At 42.3% G+C, this 19190-nt stretch overlaps 3 protein-coding genes across 5 annotated transcripts; 1 reads left to right on the top strand and 2 right to left on the bottom strand.

Moving 5' to 3' along the window:
- Positions 1-862: 862 nt before the first annotated feature.
- tdh2 (L-threonine dehydrogenase 2) lies at positions 863-5496 on the bottom strand. 2 transcript variants are annotated; one of them, XM_049595953.1, is made up of 9 exons: positions 5378-5496; positions 5037-5237; positions 4368-4410; positions 4211-4281; positions 3918-4067; positions 3654-3826; positions 3429-3519; positions 3065-3334; positions 863-1775 (listed from the first exon to the last, which is right to left on the bottom strand). In XM_049595953.1, the coding sequence occupies exons 2-9, from the start codon at positions 5221-5223 to the stop codon at positions 1630-1632; spliced, it is 1131 nt and encodes a 376-aa protein (XP_049451910.1). In that variant the 5' UTR covers positions 5224-5237; positions 5378-5496; the 3' UTR covers positions 863-1629. The 2 variants fall into 2 exon arrangements, with proteins under 2 accessions (XP_049451910.1, XP_049451911.1); XM_049595954.1 differs by lacking the exon at positions 5378-5496 and having other exon boundaries at positions 863-1772; positions 5037-5223.
- A 600-nt stretch (positions 5497-6096) lies between these two features.
- On the bottom strand, positions 6097-13036 carry zgc:154055 (uncharacterized protein LOC556036 homolog). Of its 2 annotated transcripts, XM_049595951.1 has the most exons (11): positions 12223-13036; positions 11842-11898; positions 11340-11448; positions 11089-11214; positions 9386-9559; positions 9090-9307; positions 8837-8998; positions 8409-8550; positions 7258-7478; positions 7018-7169; positions 6097-6233 (listed from the first exon to the last, which is right to left on the bottom strand). In XM_049595951.1, the coding sequence occupies exons 1-11, from the start codon at positions 12405-12407 to the stop codon at positions 6133-6135; spliced, it is 1647 nt and encodes a 548-aa protein (XP_049451908.1). In that variant the 5' UTR covers positions 12408-13036; the 3' UTR covers positions 6097-6132. The 2 variants fall into 2 exon arrangements, with proteins under 2 accessions (XP_049451908.1, XP_049451909.1); XM_049595952.1 differs by lacking the exon at positions 11842-11898 and having other exon boundaries at positions 12223-13034.
- Positions 13037-14157: 1121 nt separating this feature from the next.
- On the top strand, positions 14158-18525 carry fam167b (family with sequence similarity 167 member B). Its single transcript, XM_049595955.1, has 2 exons — positions 14158-14566; positions 16618-18525. Exons 1-2 carry the CDS (start codon positions 14267-14269, stop codon positions 16879-16881), a joined length of 564 nt encoding a protein of 187 aa, XP_049451912.1. The 5' UTR covers positions 14158-14266; the 3' UTR covers positions 16882-18525.
- Positions 18526-19190: the final 665 nt, after the last annotated feature.

The raw sequence follows: 19190 nt of genomic DNA, 5'->3' as shown, positions 1-19190 counted from the left end.
ATATTGTGGGACTTTGGTGTTTAAATGGGTAGGGTTGGATTCACCAAAGTCACACAATAGCACAAACTAACAAACTGATTGCAGCAGTAGTAGACCAGCAGCTCCCGTGTTTTACCAGGTTAAAATGACTGTTTTTGTCAATGGAGTCTGGTGGCTTTGACAAGAGCATAGATAGGGAACTCATGCTGTTAACAGCTTCCCGTCTGAACGGGCTGTCTGATGGAAAGGTAAAGCCATGATAATACTCTCAATATAGCAATATAACATACACTTAAAGTGATATTGATTTTTTTAGGTGGTTAAAATACTATTTGTTGCTGGCCCCCATCCACAGCTGTACATTGCTTAGCTTCCACGTCGAACTAAAGTCTGCTTCTCCAAACTAGGGGCATGTGGCTGACATCTACCTCATGTTATACACTGAAGTACCTCCTACAAGCCCAATTTAAAAAATTCAAACCATCCCTTTAATATGTGAGCAGCTTTGCGACCAATTTTAACTTCTTCATAAACATCTGGGTAGTTTAATTTACAACAGTGCAACCTACTATATTAATTGATCATGTGTTGTGTTTTGTAGGTACTATAATAATTTGTACAGTAACTACCAGTGTATTTATAGTTGTGAAATAAATTTTATGGAGTAAAAGAATACAATAGTTCTCTCTAAAATGTTGTAGAGTTAGAAATACATGTAGGCTCCACCAACACCCATAATCAACATCTATTCTCAGACAGCATCATCCTAAACCTCCTCATGGCCCTTTCACAGCTAAACTAACATTCTTCATGTAGTATACATGAAGTTCAACACTATACAAAAAGCCACTGCTGTTTGAGTAAATAACATTTTTATTATTCAAGGTCTGATTCAAAGTACACTGCATTTTTTATACATCGCTTTCCAAAGTAATCTACAGTAAATAAGGCTTCATTTGATATCGGTGCTCATTCATAACCAAAATCACACTGCTGGCAAAAAGGCAAAATAAAGGCTTCCTGGTAGATGCCACAGCAAGGGTAGTGGGGTTGTATACAGTGTGTAATAATAACTTGATAGACTATATTATAAAAGACTGCCTTTTAAAACAGCCAGAATACATAATGAGTCATTACAGTTCAGAGGTGACTGAGCCAGCCATTCCAGATGATCCTGGAGTCAAAGTGTACAACAGATTTGTTACTCTAAAGGTGCAACTGGTCCATATTGTGTTAGACATTTTCATAGACATTGTAACAGACCGTTGTGTCCATCGATGCAATTCACATGACATTTGGAAATCTCTAAAGCTTTTCTGTTCTGTCTGAGGCAACATGTGTAAAGTGATGTTTATACCATGATAACAATTAAAAACAGATTTGACAGTATGATTCCCTGAAAAAAGACTGAAATGTGTGTGTTTGAGTGCATGTATGACGTCTCACTGTCCACTGTATATTGAGAGCATCTGACTGAGAATTCCTACTTTACAAACAGTCCCTGGCTCATTGCTGTAATGTTCCAGAGTAACAGAGGATACTGGTTGACAGCTTGTGAAAGTAAAGTGAGAGGAAGTGTATCGTTGGTAAATGCAGGCTGAAGAAAAGTCAGGGGTAGGGCATTGGTCAGTCTTTGTGGAGCAGGTTTCGCTAGCTGACAGGTAAGCCCTCGTTTGTCCTCTTGTCCCGAATGGAGCGCAGCATGTCCGACACCAGCTCCTCAAGGCCGAAAGCTGGTGCCCAGCCCCAATCTCTCCTGGCATTGGAGTCATCGAACCTGACGGGCCAGCTGTCTGCTGCAAAGTGACAAGCAAGATGACCATGTTACTTCCATCCCATCAGTTTTAATTAAAGATAGCATTATCAGTTCCACAAATCATTTCAAAATGAAACAAGATAAGTAAAACTGCTTTCAGGTCCATGCAAGAATAAGACTTGAAAACCTTACAGATGTAGCTTCATCTTAAAATGCCACATGCTTTAAAGGAGCTGTATGCAACATTCAGATCATAAGTAGGCTATATTTGCAAATGCGAATGTGCTACGACTCTGTGTGTTGTAATCATAGACTGTATACAAAGATGGAGGACATCACAGTTCCCCAAAGTTGAAACCAAAACATCTCGATCGCCCCCTGGTGGCCAGCTGCAATATAGATCATAAACCCTGCCCCGTCCATGTTAGCAGATGGGACATGGGCTGAACCAACACCTAAAAGTACACATCAAATACATTTTTCCCAAAAATGGTTTCTGTCATTTTAGGTAGATGTTACTACGTGCATTTTTCTGATAAGTTTGGTTATGACTTGTTATTTTGATACTATCAAAGGGGGTTTGATGTCATGATTGACAACTTTGTGTGCACGAGTTGGCTAGTGATCAATGGCACTTCTCGCAAACTCTAGATCCAAATGACATCACCAGTACAAGATGGCAGAAGCCGCATCCAGGATATTTTGGCTTTATTTTTCTAGTCGCAGGAAGTGAAGATTCGTCATCCATCTTTATATACAGTCATTAGTTGTATTCTGGACGTGCGTGCATGTTAGTGCATGAGCGTCCCTGTAAGTGTGTTCCACTTGCCAGCTAATTGCCGTGCTGCGCTCATAGGGTGGTTACTGCTACTATAGCGATGACATTGTGGCAGCGGTTGGCGCCCATCCTCCAGTTTACCTTTAGCTTAACGCTGTTAGCTCAGTCAGCGCTGTTGCTGCTGTTAGTGCTGCCTATGGAGTTAGTGCTGTTAGCTGCTAGCCACCTCCATGTTGAGAACCATGTGCAGACAATCCTGCATACAGCTCCTTTAACATGTTAGCACATCGTCTGATATGACATGAATGATATAGCTCTCCATGAGCAAGTGAGAAAATCATCTGTATCACTGCAGTTTTTCTCATAGAAGTATTTGGATTTAATAATCTAATTATCAATAAATATAATCTTTAAACATAGCTGGGTTTGTCTCATGTCAGTTGGATCCCATTTTGCCAAGCAATATAATCTTTTTAACCAACTGAAAACATTGTATCGATGTATAATCCCACAGAGGTTTTGTGTGCCGGCATGTGTGCCACATGTCGTACCGATGGTCTGGCGGACAGAGTCAGGATTGTAGGTGACCTTGAGGTGAGGGAGATGCTTGCGGATTTCTTGGGCCACCTCTTCTGGAGTGAAGCTCATGGCGGCGATGTTGTAGGTGCGCAGAGACAGCTGACACTCTGGCGCCTGCATGAACTCTACCGTGGCACGGTGGCAGTCGGAAATATGCATCATGGGAAGACGGGTATCGGGACGCAGGTAGCACTCATGGTGACCTGTGCTGAGAGCATCGTGGAAGATCTGAACTGCATAGTCTGTGAAGAAAGAGGTCCGGAGTGCTTAGTCCATAACATCATGCTGATTGTACTGACTATATGTGGCATATGCAGATGTGAAGTGATGCAATACCTGTTGTTCCTCCTCCAGGAGGTGTGTTGACTGATATCACACCTGGGTAACGTAGGCAGCGGAAGTCCAGACCATATTTATGATGGAGATACTAACAAAAAAAAAAGACGCAAAAAACACAAAAGTGTGAGTCTTAAGCTCACGCAATTTTTCAAATTGATGTATCAGAATATTAGGTGCATGTGCTTTTTTGTGCATTTTAAAATAGCTTTAAGATTGACACACCTCCCCCATCAGTTCTCCATGCACTTTGGACACCCCGTAGATGGTTCGAGGTCTTTGGACACAGAGGTCAGGGGCTGGGTCACGTGGAGAAGAGGGACCAAATGCTCCAATGGTGCTGGGGACAAAGAGGCGCAGGCAGTTCTCCAGGGCCAAGTCCAGCACATTATGAAGGCCTAGATGGACAGCAGAAGACCCAAAGTGGAGTTTAAGGATAACAATCCCTAAAAAGGTTGTATACATAAATGGCGTGTGTATTCAGCAGACCTGTGATGTTGATCTTGCGTGCCAAAGCCACATTAGCCTCGCCCACAGCACTAAGCAGAGCGCTGTAATGGACCAGCCAAGTGACACGATAGTTTACAATCAGTTCTCTGAGATGTTTGTAGTCCAACACATCAGCGTATACAAATGGACCTAATGGGAAAAGAGGAAAAGAGACCAGTTTAAAAAAGTAACTTTAAACAGCAGGGGAAATGAAGGGTACATTCTGTTAAGTATAAATTGTGTGAGTAAAACAACAACATAGAAGGTGAAAAGTTCATTTTGGTTTTGCATACCACTGCTGAAAACATGAGGTGGAGGCTTCTTAATGTCCGACAGGATTACATTCTCTGTTCCGTACTGCTTCCTAGACATTAATATAGACAATGATGACATTCAAATTTCAGACATTTTGACAAGCTCTAATGTCTCAGGAATTTCTACTGATCTCACCTCAGCATCTGTGCCAGTCCCACACCTAACTGCCCAAGACCACCTGCACACAGAGACAAAGTTTAATATTTTATCCATCCAGAGAAAACTGGACAATGTTTGGAGTTTGGTATGAAAATGGAATCGATGTTTTTGGTGTGCCACGCTTCAGCTTTTGTTTGCTCCAAAGCTTTATCCTGGGACAAAAAGTGACAGTGGGCTATTATTCTCCCCACAGTCACTCATTAGCTCTTTTATGTCACCAGCACTGTCTGTACGCACCCTATTGTGATGAGTCAAAATGGGGTCCTGCTGCTGGTGCGCAGTGAAAACAACTCAAAGAAAAAAAGCGACAGCACATGTGTCTAGTATTCCATTCATGCCATGGATGCCACAATATGAATTCTCCGTTAGGGAGTCTCTTGCATTTTATTATATTCAAACATAAGATGTGTGCGGAAGCTAGAAACGCTCTCAGCTGCCTTAAAAGATGCCCTTATGCAAGGCACTCAACCCCTATTGTTACTGCTCCACAGCCAACAGCACAAAACAGTGGCTGCTGTGCAGTGAACATGGTAGAAAACAATGGCAGCTTCACTGGTTCAGTGTTTGTGTAGCTGTGGAAAAGTCCATCTATCTTTCCATCTTTAGCTATAACGAGATCATGACAGACAAAAAAAATTGTATTACCCGTGATGAGGACACGGGGGTTTTGCTGAGGAGGTTGGGGGCTGCATGTCTCCCGGCTGTTCCACCTGCTCATCTGCCTGGGCAAACAGCTAAGGCTGCAACCGGGCAGACTCCGCGCCCTGCTGAGACAGCCTCGGCAAAACAGGCCCAGCACAGAAGCAGTGGGCACACAGACCCCTGGTTGCATGTCCAGTAGCAGTCCTTAGAAAAGTTAAATTGAACCATACTGATGACACAGAACTTCTAAATCTTGGTAATGATCATTGTGGTACATACAAGCTGTAAAATAACAGTACACACACAAACTGAACATAAATAGGACACAGAAAATCATTTTTTACCTGTGTGCTGACAAAAGCAGGAATCCCAGACAGATGATTCTTGGTCCAAAACCAGCTGATTCAACTTAGTAAATCAGAAATTATTCCTCTGGACCCAATACAAAATAAGAGCTGTTGAGACGGTTTTCAAGGCATTTGAGTGTCAGAATTAAAAGATTACCATCCGACTGGTCACCGTCTCAGTTCACCCAGTAACCACTGGATAAATAAGCAGGTGTAGAAAGTCATGCTGGGCTATGTGGTTCTTGTCCGCTTTGGGTAATCACCAGGGCTTGTGGCTCTTGATTGAACAGGACTACAGTCTCCAGCTTGCAAAGCTCCGTGTGTGCAAACATGCTGACTTGCAGTGCGCAGGGATTTGTATTGTGAAGAGTGTTTAGCTGAGCTTAACAGGACTGGGAGGTGTGTCAGTTATACAGCCTTCTTCTATTGATAATATCTACGAGCGAATGTATGTAAGAAAATAATAAAAAATATGCAAAATATGAAAAAAATAACTATTTAAGCAGTTTTAAAAGCACTGAAATATGGTGTGAAAATTTATAGAGCTAAACCACCTCAAATGACATCAACAATTCGCTTTTTTTCTCCAAACAATTTTTATGAAAGAATAAAAAAATTACTGTACATTAACACACAATAGGTTGAATTCTGAAAAGACAGTTCCACAGTCAAAGGCATTGCACATTGGTAAAATTCCTCCTTAAAGCATGCTCTACATGTTCAGGCTCACTTCCTATCGTACTGATGGTGCGTCAGCTGAGCGCCAGCTTCCCCCATTCAATAACCATGTTCCTTATTTCCTCCTGCGCCTCTTCCAGGTGACGAGTCTGTGGGGTCCACCTCAGAAAAAAACCTTAGGATCAGACATGAGCTGGAGTCAGTATACCAACACATAAATAAAAGGCAGATGATATTAGCCAACAATGCTATTTGCACCCAGGGTGAAATGGTTGATATGGCTATTTACTGGGCGTCCAAGACACGTTGAAATATGGCGTAAACACAAACACGTCTATTCAGTTACTCTTAGCTTATGTACACAATGTGCATTCAGCAGCTTTCTATATCATAAACACTGAAAATAACACACCAGTGTTGACTGACATAGGACACAAACCCCAGTCTCTTGTGTGAAAGTCCTGTGCTTGACCCATTCATCCACCACATCTTACTGTCTGTGGACTGTGTTGCTCATTTTACTACGTCACCTGACTTTCTGGCAGTACATTTGTGAGTTCTCTGTTGTAAATTAACCACTTTAATCTCAGAGTGTCTGAAATTGACTGGTGCTAGCCCTGACAATAAGTTTTTGTCTTACTCATAACCGGCTCAGGCCTCGATATGTCAACGTGACGAGTACAAGCCAATCACACTAAATAGTGGGATCCATAAAAACATGTCCTAGGGATGGATGTAAACAGCCGACAAGCTGCAGTGTGACTATTCTCACATGGGTGCAAATTGACACTCCATAAATAAAAATCCTAAAATCATTAAAGTTAGCAAAACTGTAGTCTTACAACAGTAAATAGTGAATGCATTGTAATTACATCAGAGGCTAAATACTGAATGAGCACGTGCAGGTAGTAACCACAGGTCAAAAACATGACATCATGTTTGAATACATCAAAGCTCACCTCTCCAAAGCTGCAGGGACTGAGGGTGGACCGAGGGCCAGATTGCTAGTTCAGTGGGGTCATACAGGGGGTTGGAGTAGTAATCTCTCTCCCTGGGTCTCAACAGGGCCTGGAACAAACAGTGAGTGTTCTTCTTCACTCCGAGAGCACACCTGAGAGGGAAGAGAAGAGTGAGGTATGAAGGTAACTTACAACTTGGATGCAAAGTTTAGAAACTTTTTAATTTTAAGTGCAACTGACCTCTCCTGATGGCTGTTACACAGGAAGGTGCCGTAGTCAGATGCGTATGCCTCAGTCGCCAGCCTCAGGAGCAGCGCCTCAGAGAAGCCCAGTGCGAGGGGGAACTGACGCCACAGCTGCCACACACAGTCCAGCAGCAGCAGGAAGACCGGGGACTCCTGCTGTAGACGGGCATGGGAGTAGGCGGAGTGGGCACATCGCTGCTGGAACGGGTGTCCTGCCTAGAGAGAAGAACACTTCCTCATATAAACATGCATACATTACAATGCAATACACACTGTGCTGCTGCTACTTGCTCATTTTCTGTGTCAATTTAAACTTAATAAAAGGGGCCCATGCTGGGGCACAATTTAAATATTATCGCTTACCTTAGTCTTGTCTATTTAATTAACTCTAAAATATGAACAACTACTATCCTATGGTTCTATCTTCTGTTTAAACTGAACATGAGATGTCAGTGTCAGTATTAAACTGCACTTGAAAAATGCTGCACTGGAGGTAGAATTGTCGTACAAAGGAAAGATTTGGAGACAGAGACACCAGAGGCAAAGAGTGACGAGAGGGAGGTTTTGTTAAATCAATGACTGCTACATGCAGCAGACCGAAAATGATTTTTTTCTAAAGACATTTCCTGTTAGGCATAGAATGTGGAGCAATATCCTCTTAGCAAGAGATTTGGCCATACCCACACATACGATCGTGGTTGATAGACAGTGGACAGCTCTGCAGCAAAACCACAAATGATAAATGTAACAAATATTCAAAACGCTTTCACTTTGGTTCCTTGAAATGCTTCTTTTATATTAAATTCCTGACTTCACTGAAGGCGTAAACCTGAACATTGAGCTATATTGACTGAAATATATAATAACTTTTTTATCCCCAAAAAGTGATCTCAGACTCAGAAAGTCATTATTTGTAAGCATAAAGCAGGGTATTCTGTATCTGAAAGATAATTAATAAAAAAAAACATGCTTATTTTTTGTATGATGCGACTCTGTGCTACATATACTGTGTTCGTGTGCCTCTACCTATCTGAGGACTTGAATTTTTTTTCCTATGGCATGCAGAATGTCCAAAATTTATTCTCATGTGTCTTTGCAAATTAGACATTTTGACATTTTCCAATCTCTAAACACACATACACTCACCTGTATCCACTCTCTCTCCAGCAGAGCCAGGAAGCCCTCCAGTGTGCGACAGTATGGGTCCATGATGAGCTGAGCCAGAGTGCTGATGAGCAGAGTGGAGTCTGTGCCTTCAGAGCCGTGAACCAGAACTGAATGACCGTCCCTGGGCAAAACCAGTGAATATACTTCAGTACAGCCATTACAGAAACCCCTGTATTGTAGCTGCAGACAGGTTTTAAATTAGATGTGTCTTTGTCAGTACTTGCATTTATGTCCTCACATGTCTGTGGTATTTTACAGTCTTTTTTGCTTGTTGTGATACTTTCCTTTCTCCACAATTTTACAGCAAGAGGCAACAAGTCTTGCAGCAAACTCTCCCATTAGACAAGAACATGCTTTTGACAAGAGGTAAGTGCACACTGACTGTAATGCCACCACATAGTTCCTACCTTTCCACACACTCAGCCAGCAGGCCAGCAGTTGACAGGGCAGTTTGGACATGAGACAGCCACTTTGAATTTTCAAGCTTGCTGAGCCATCGGTCCATATTATTGGACTCATCACCGCAGGCCTCCACCAGTTTAATGAAACTCTCCTGCAGTGCCTTACCTCTGTACACACACATATGAAGGCAACAAGATGACGGAGGTTAGTTTGAGGGGACATATTGGTATCATACAACAGTGAACAACACAAACACACCTCTCCATCTGTCTGTGCAGCCTCTTCCAGTTGTTGTAAAATGATTTGGACTCAAACCCTCCGCCTATCATGCGAGCCTGCAGTGCCTGCTGACTGGAGCGTGTGTCAATAATGTAACCTTTGTCTGAGCCATCTATCACAGCCTGGAGGAGCTGCTCGTCTTCTTTGCAGCGCTTCCTATTGGCTCCCGTCAGTGGCTGACCGCTGCGCATGATTACCTGAAAAGTTACATTAAAGTTGTTCAGCTGCATGTACGAATTGTAGGCTGGCAGTGGAGACACATGAAAGCACCTCACCATGCCGTTCTTCCTGTGGTGGTAGCAGAGGACAGGGAAGCGTCCTCCCTGTCTGAATTTGGCCACCTTCTCCAGTGTGGCATCATCTATGTTCTTGGGGACAATAACAGCTGGAGGGTAAGAGGGACAAACTAGGTAGTCTCTGTTTACAGTGCTCAGTCTCCATTTATCATGCTGCAAACAGAGAGAGAAGGAGAGAGGATGATGAAGGCTCGTCACACTGACAAATAACTAATAAGCAAATGAAAAAAACAGTATTAATGGTTAACACACATAAGTCATTTAAACTTTACGCAGCAAACTGCACACAGCACACTTATATTAAAGGATGCCAGTGTTACAGAAAACAGCTAAAACATTGGTGGGTCCACCTTCCTCTGCCTATGACACATACCCACTGCTGGATTGTTCATTCTTTTCCATTTGGCATTTATACAAGCAGAAAACAGCCAAATACTACAGCAAAATTACATTTTCACTCAAAATGAAAAAGTGCAGCGCTCTTTACGTGTGTACCATGAGTATAAAGCTACAGCCTGGAGGCAGCTCTCTTAGCTTAGCTTTAAGACTGGAAACAGAGTGAAACAACTAGCTAGGCTCACTATTAAACCAGTGATATTGCCTTTGTTCAATCCACATAAAAACACATTATCCGTTTCCGTTTATCCTGTTGGGGGTCGTGGGGGCTGGAGCCTATCCCACCTGACACTGGGCAAGAGGCTGGGTACATCCAAGAACAGGTTGCCATGCTATCACAGGGCTGACACACAGAAACAGACAACCATTCACACCTACGGGCAATTTAGCGTCACCAATTAACCTGCATGTCTTTGGACTGTGGGAGGAAGCCAGAGAACCTGAAGGAAACCCACACTGACACAAGGAGAACATGCAAACTCCATAAAAATGATAAGTTGTAGTTTTATGGAGTCTCAATAACCACAAGACTTCAGGAGGACACTGCTGCCAGCGAAGAAATGGTCTGAAATAGTTGTTAAACTTGTTGTTTTTACACTTTAGTTTTTATATGTATTAAACAAACCAGATATAATGTATTAATTAGTGAGCTTTAAAGGTGCTGGTAGTCATATTTTTTTAACTTTCAGACAGAGCCAGGTTCGCTGTCTCCACATGCTCTCATACATTATGCTAAGCTAAGCTAACTGGCTGTTATGGACAGATATGAGAGTGGTATCAATCTTCTCATCTAACTCTTGGCAATAAAGTAAAAAAGCAGATTTCCCACAGTGTAAAACTCCATCTGACAAACTTAAACCACATGCAGTAATACACAGCTCAGCTCTCATAGAAGTGGCAGGGATCAGCTGGGTGGATGTGCATAGAAATGCAAGGACAGTGAGCAGTCCAGCCTGATGAAAACTAAAGATATCCTACATGTTCTGGGAACACTGTGCCTATAAAACATACTCAACAATGCTGCCCTCAGGGTCCACCCCTCACCATAGCAACATGCTATTCCAAGAGGAAGATGTCCGTCTGTTAGGAACAAATTCACGCTGTGTGCAGCACATACTGAAGTTAAGGAAAAACAAATGAAAGCTAAGCAACAAGGAAATCCTGAATCCTGACCCTTGCATTCGGTTTCCCTGGCATTTTCCTGTCATGTGGTTGGTGCATCATTGTTGGGATTCCTGTGCTGCAGAAACAAGCTCATGAGATATAGAGTTTTATATGTCGCTTACAAGTTCTTTCATTTGACTGTAGTGCTGTTCAGGGGACGAAAGACCCCACTGGTCCTGCAGGCTGGCATCAGACGGTCTGTAAAAGAAAGGATACATCTCCGACACACAGTCCAGACAGGACAGGGTCTGGAGAGAGTGACACAGGGACTATTTCAAGACTCCAAAAGAGAATGTTACGAGGAAACGATGAGAAATGCTGTATACAAAGAGAGGATATACGATCCCATTGTGTGTTGTGTTTTTAGGGATACCTCAATAGAGTGTGCGATGTTGAGACACTGCTCCATGCCTGGGATATCAAGCTGGAGCACACGCAGATCTTTACACTTGATGGTAATCGTCCCTGAGGATCCAGACATCCTACACACACACACACACACACACACACACACACACACACACCATTATGATTCTTACACAAAACAATAGAAACAATACCACTTATGTCAACTTCCCCCCCTCAACGGCTCTAGCAGTGCAGACAGTCTGACTTGCAGCAGAAAAGGAAGGTAAACCCAGTCAGCTGGGCTGTGTGTGGGAGAGGGTGTGCAACTCCTGACTAAAATAATATGGAGTGGTTTCAGGAAGCTAAGAAAATAGCTGTTAGTAGCAAGCAACACACAACACTGCGAGTGTGTGTGCGTGGAAGGTGATAAGAAAAGAGAGTTGCTGCAATCTTGTTAGCAAATATCCTCCCTCGGCTCTGTGGGCAATGAGAGCAGCAGACACATGGCAACACAGATGATGTCCAACCTTTGACTGCGGCCTGCATTAGAGAAGCGACGGGAGTAGACCAAAAGGTTTTCCACACTGGTTCAAAAGATTTGAGGAGTAATGGAATTAGACATTAATTAGACATTCACTGACAGCTTTGGTGTTGATTAGTGAGGTTATTTATTTGACTATAAGAGAATGAAAAGACATATATACCCTTATTAGGACAGTAATTGGTGTTTTGAGCAATCATATACATCATTAAGGCTGTTAATTGAATTCTGTTGATTAAAATGTCATGTTTGTTTTGCAATCTGGAAACAAATAAGCAAATGACTGCATGCTGCTGTTTAATATCCTCATTTTATGCATGCAATCATCAATTAAACTACTTGCTCATGTGTATATTGCATTGATCACCTTTTCTCAATAGCATCGATGTTCCTGAGGAGCAGTAGAACCTGCCGACAGCTGCCCTCCTCCCTGTCCGAGAAGAGCAGGTGGTGGCCGGTGATGCACAGGGTGCCTCTGCTCGGCGGGTGCAGCGGCTGTCGGAGCACAACATCCTCCACATTAGCGGTCTTGATGTGCTCTGCAAACTCCATCAGCTCCTCTTCACACACAGACCAAACAAAAACCACCCTTCGCTGCTGAACTTGTTCCTGCGCAAAGTGCCCAAATCACTTCCTCGCCCCTGCTGTGAGAAAACGAAAGCTCCCTCCTCTCCTCTCTCAGCTGGGTAGCACAGCACTTGCGCTCTGTTTGTTTGACGATAAGGAGCCTATAAATAGATTTTCTTTCCTCAACATAGCCAGGCCCTAATGTTGCTGCACCTTCTGTCACTCAGGTGGCTGAAAATGAGCACGAGACTGTTCTAGAAATGTGCTGCTTGAGACGACAAAAGACGGAAGTGCACGTTTCCTGAGAAACAGCAGCACTGAGATGTGTCACATATTGCTGGTAAAAGTTTTTCACCCATTGTGGGGGAGTGGAGAGGCTGCAGTGACCTGCCGGTTATATCACAAATGACCACTAGATGGCAGCATACTCAAATGTAGAGAGCTGCTTTGAAATCGAGCCCCAGTTTGGCTGTGTGCAGGGGTGGAAGAAGTATTTAACTCTTTCACATTAGCAGAAGTGGAAATAACACAATGTAAAAATGCTCAGTCACATGCAAAGGCTCTGCATTCAATAGCTTAGCCTACTTAGCTATTGTAGTCTACATATCATCAGCAAAATGTACTTAAGGGACCTTGGCTGCCCCATTTCAAAGTATGTACAAGATTTCATTGTTGATATATTTTTATACAGTTAGTTTATTTTATGCTTTTTATGTTGATCTGCAAATAAAGGTACAATATTTCCCTCTAAGATGTAGTGCACTGCAGTAGTGGAACAACGGAGCACATTTCCCAATGTACATAAGTGTCACTTTGAAGTACTTGATCTTTTCTTGTGTTTTTCCATTATATGCTACGTTGTACTAACTCCATAGGTTTATTTTACTATGTGTACTTACTTTGCTGATTGCAGATTTCGCACACAAAACACATGGCAGTACATGTTGCTTCATAAGAATCCACCAGAATGCACTAAACTGAGTGTTTGATGTCAAAAATGTTCTTGCAAAGAACCCTCAAACCTCTGATCCATATGTGTACCCTGCCAAAGTTGACACGAAATCTATTGAATATAGTGGAAAAGCATAGCCTACAAGTCATTGTATTAATTTAAAGTACCCAGGACTATAAAGTAGTTTAAAATAGCTCCAGCTACAGCATTAAAATGCTTCTTAAACATGAATGCAGCAGTAATAACAACACAGAATTGTAATATAGAGTATAGACAATAATGCCACACTCACATTTGCCATTTTCTTGCATTGTGTACTTTTACATTTAATACTTTAAGAGGGTTTTGCTGATTATATTTGAGTATTTTTCCTTCAGATTTTTAATGCATGCCTTTTACTTTTAGAGAATTTCTACATTTCTGTAATATTACTCCTACTTAAGTAATAGCATAAGTAGCATCTGAAGACTTTTAGAGGTATTAAGTGACATAATATGCACATTAAGTATAATTAAACTGTACATGTAGTACTTTCCACCTCTGAATTTGTGATTAAATAAATGTGGTGGAAACATCTGACTCCAAATTCTTAAATAATTGTATTTATTTGAAATTATTAATGCACATTTAGTTATACCTATTTCTTTTTCAATCAACATGTGACAAAGCAAGCCTTTGTTTTGAGGTTTTAAGGAAGTTCAAGGAAATCTAACTTCCTTACGCTGGAAAAAAAAAATCCCATACATGATCCAGCCTCTCAGTTCTCTGTGGGATGGGCGGTCACTGCTTCTCATCTCCCTATAAAGGAGGTAAGGACCTGTTGCGCTCCGAGCTGCCAATCCACAGATCGACGTTCACGTGAATCCCCAAACACTCGTTCAACACTGCGCCGATGGATTTCAAAGAGTTTGGAGGAGAGTCCTCCGAGGGAGACACGGAGGATCTGGACAACGTGAAAGCACTCACAGAGAAGCTAAAGTTGCAGACTCGCAGACCGTCCTATCTGGAGTGGCAGGAGCGGGTACAGAGTCGGCCGTGGAAGGAGAGTTACCCGGCTGGCAGCCCGGGCTCCGGAGCACAGGTTGTGTCCATGCCTGCAGTTCTGAGAGATGAGAACTCGGAGGTGGTTGTGCGCAACATCTGTGGCTTTGATACCATTGATGATGCTTTGGAGTTTCTGAGAAAAGAGCTGGTGAGTGAGCATTTTATCTATTACACTGAAAAAGAATGACTGGTTATTAGTCTCAGTCTCAGTCTCAGTCAGTATTAGTCCAAAGTCCCCCATCTGCACTTGCAGTGACGCCCACCAGAAAGTTTTCATGGGGGTGGCCAGATGGGGCCACTGATAATCTTGGGGTGGCACACCAAAACCAAAAGCCATAACTAAACTTCAGGAATTCGCTTATGCTGTTAAAGTAGCCTATATAAGTTAGTTGAAAACTATGTCAAAATAAGAGTTGAGGAATTTAACACTTAATATTACTAATTATCTGATGTGCACAGACTAATAACTCCAGTACAGTTAACATTTTGAACTCTACAGTAAACCTGTTTTAATGTGTTGAGCATCTATACATGTCAGGTAATTCATTGTTCTTCATATAGGCTGGTTGTCCTTTCCTTTAAAAATACAAACATACAGCTTTAAGTTGAAGGAGTACATTTACTATAAGAATAATACATTCAATGGGAAAAAGTATGGCTGAGCGTTATTGTGGAAAGCAAGTACCACAATATTTTTGATGACATACCTTGATAGCAATATCCTCCTGAGACTCTGTGTCTTCATATGAGAATATCACATTTTTGGTTTTCTTAACCTTATACTTCATTCTACTTAAAGGACAACTTCGGTATTTTTCAACCTGGGCCCTATTTCCCTATATGTATGTGTGCGTATGATTCATGGGTACCACTCGTTCTAAAATTGGTTCAGTATTGAGGCGCAAAACAAGCTAAAATGGTAATGGGGGCAAATGCGTCCAGTCTAAAAGTGCTTTTTTTCGCCACTGACCAGTTCAGATCGCCAGTGCTATCTCTGTAAATACACACATACACATTGGGACTTAATTATTGTTGACAATGTTTAGGTTTTTATATTCACCGACTCCTACTGGTCCAAAATAGCTATGAGAAATTAATGCATAGCAAACAAAAGTTCAGGTCTCAGGAGGATACTGCAGCAATACTGTCAGGTTAACTACTGGTGCTTTGTCATAATATTTACACAGTGAGATTTTTGATGAGTAGTCATCACTTATGTGGATAAGTGGGGAAAGGCAATTAATAGAACAACTTAATCAGTCAGTCAGAAAAGCCTTGAAAACTAGGAAATGACAACATTTACGATATTACAATATCCAAAATCTAAGACGATATCTAGTCTCATATTACGATAACAATAAAATGTTAATATATTGCCCAGTCTTAGGAATAAGCTTTCTCAAGTTTAGTGGAAACTCATGGGTACCCATAGGACACATTTTCACTCAGATATCTTGAGAGTGAGAGTTCAAGGAACGCTTTAAAAATAGTCATGTCGGGGCATCCATTAGCTCACCCATGTACAAAGGCTATGTCCTTGCCGCAGTAGCCACAGTTTTGAATCCAACTCTGGCCTTTTGCTGCATGTCATACCCTCTCTCTTCCTGTTTCATGCCAGAGTTTCCTATCTAACAACGGCAAAAATGCCAAAAAATAATCTAAAAATAGCATAACTTTGGAGCATTATTTAGCCCCCTTCCCAACACGCTATGGCGACATGATTGGTACCAATGGACACCTTAGGTTGTGTACATACTGCTGCCCTCACGTCAGCCACAGCCTCTTAAAAAAATTGGCTTCCAATTATTTTCACCGTGGCGGTTAGTGGGGGAGTCAGCCATTGTCTTTCTGCTTCTTCCCTCATGTTGCGCCACTGTGCATATGTGTGAAGTAGATGTCTATCTCAATACTTCACCTCTAAGTCACCGCTCAGGTGTCACTGATCTGCTCTGCATGAATGCCTGACCTAAATTAGGGGATAGCATGACCGACTTCATGCAGTCTTCAAAGCCAAACAAACTGTTTGTGAAACAATATGATGTGTGTTTTCTCACACTCTGCAGCCTGTATATTCCATACGCCAGTGATTTACACACTTTGATAAGAGGATAAAAACTTTGATAAGAGCCATAAATCCACACCTCCACACACTCTCTGATATCTCACTAATCCAACCCCTTATCCCTGTTGCCTCCGCAGAGGGAGATGCAGGTTCAGGACAATCGTCTGGCCCGTCAGCTGATCCGTCTGCGTGGGGAGATCCACCGGCTGAAAGTGGAGCAGGTGTGCGACCGCCATAAGGAGATGCTGGATGATGCGACGTATGAGCTGGAGGAGTGTGGCGAGGAGTCGGACCTGCTATGTGACATCCCCATGAAAGCTGCCTTCGCTCTGTCCACCCCGCTCAAACACCTGGGCCTCACCAAGATGAACATCAACTCCAGACGTTTCTCACTGTGTTAAAACCCGTATTCATGTTACTGAGGATGTTCCCATGGCCTTCTTTGTGTTTGTGTTGGCTAGTTATGAGTTTTACTTCCTCCTCAGGACTTGTTGATTGAGTGAAGAGTGGCTGCGAGCTATTGGTGCCCTGAGTGGAAACGAAAAGTACTGTGCACCTTGGCTTGACATGTATGAGGAAGCCTCAGCGTGCCAACCTGTAGGGGGAACACACCCTTAATGCAGACACACCTTCCTGCTGGACGGAGACTGGCCTGCTCTGCTATTGACTCAGTCATGCTACTGTAATCAGAGTTCACAGATGACAGCTTAGAGCTTGACTTAAATTTAAAATGGGCATTATGTTCAACATCTCTACCAAGTGATTTCTGTAAATAAAGTTTCACTTGTGCCAAAGGAGTGCAAAACAGTCACAGGGAGAGCAGAACTGATAAGCTGAAAGACTGTCATAGAAGAAGAAGCTCACTCCATAGAAGAAGTCAGTGCCTTATTGGTGAGCTTTGTAGTCCCAGTACAGGAAGGAGCTTTTCAGACATGTCTGTTTACTTTAAATCAGTGGTTCCCAACTTAGGGGTCAGGGTCCAGGCAAGGGCCAGCAAAATGAATTTGAGAGGCTGTGAGGCAATTAACAGGAAAGGAACCAGAGAAGAACAGATTTCCCTTTTGTCTTTTCCATTAATCGTCTGACCACCCTCTGGTTGAACTTCAGTGATTAGAGATTGCACAGCCTGGTCTCGCTCCCAGAGTGTCAAAATACCAGGGTGACATCAAGGGCAACGTTATCATTTTAGACAGTCAGAGCAATGGTTGAATCTCTCCCAACCAAAACAAAGTAGTTTTGATCCCTATACCTAACCATCAGCTGCTTCTTACTGCTCTGTTCGTGCTACTCAAAATCAGGTGTTTTTTAGTGAAATCTTTTCCAAACCATAACCAAGTAGTTTTGTTACCTAAACCTAAACGCCGACCCCTTCTTACTCCAGACCCCTTATGTGTCAACATACAATTTAAAAGGCTGCCCCCAGCATCAGTTTAGTAATGATCACATAAGCCAAAGAGGGTGGGAACCAGTGCTTTACCAGTAAATGTTTTCGTGGAGTTGACTGCAAATAAAATAGTAAGACATTGGTGTGTCTCTTCCAGTCTGGTCAGATAACTGAAAATGATCAGCAACACATTAAAACAGCCCTTTAATACAGCCACACATTCCAGCTGGTGAGGCCTTCATCAGAGCACCGTCCCTACCGCTATCTTCAAAGGAAGTGCGAGTCACACACCAGCATTTTTACACCTCTTCTTCACAAACCAAATATATCTCCATAGCCTCACCACTGCAGTGACAGGACACAGGAGGCTGTGCTTAAAGCATTTTGTTTTCCATTACCATATCCAGATGCTGCAGAGCACAGACTGGAAACTATATATGGCTGGACAGTGACCAAGTGTAGTTTGTCACCCAAAATACTTATTATATTGCTTAATATTAGTAGTAACAGCTGAGATACTTTTGTTGAGTGATATTTGACATTGATTGTAACTGTATTAAATGTAAACAACTTATTATTATTGTTAAACATGCTACTGTAAAATAATATGTATTTGACAAATGAGAATAAAAGAAAAGTGCCTTAAAGGAACAGTGTGTAAGATTCAGTGGCAGCTAGTGGTGGTCTGAATACCCTTCCCTCATTTTCCAGGCATGTAGAGAAATAACGGTGGCTTTCAGGTAACACGAAAATGCAAAAAGCCCTCTCTAAAGCGAGTGTTTGATTTGTACATTCTAGGTTACTGCATGATGGGATCTGTGGGAGAGGGCCTGCTTTCTATGTAGGTATAAACGGCTCATGCTAAGCTAACAAAGCCACAATGATTCTTAGTTTTAGGGGATTGTACACTAATGAAAACATCACTTTAAAATGTTTTTCATGCACACAGAAGACAATATTCAAGACTTTCCCACTTGTAAATCATGTTTTATCAATATTTAAACATTATGTTTTTTGCATGGTTGGAACAGACACTTTTTACTGCTTCTGTGTGACTTTGCACAATCTGCTATGAATTTTATCTAGGCTAAATGTCACCACACGCTTCATCAGATCCATCCCCGGTCTTAAAGCCATCCTGCACAACAGTCTCTTCTTTCCTGCCACGAGACATTCACGACCTGGTGTAATATACAAACATAAGAATGGGGCCCCAGAGGGATGTGCAGAACCACAGACATTGTTGAACATAATTAGTTGAACAAGTAACCAAATATGCCTTGGCAGAGTGCGGCCACTGTGTGAAATGAGAGCGCAACTGTTGAC

The sequence above is a fragment of the Epinephelus fuscoguttatus genome, linkage group LG14 (genome assembly GCF_011397635.1).
Source record: "Epinephelus fuscoguttatus linkage group LG14, E.fuscoguttatus.final_Chr_v1".
Lineage (NCBI taxonomy): Eukaryota > Metazoa > Chordata > Actinopteri > Perciformes > Serranidae > Epinephelus > Epinephelus fuscoguttatus.
Note: the sequence above shows the minus strand (reverse complement) of the source record. Positions and strands in the feature narration are given on the sequence as shown.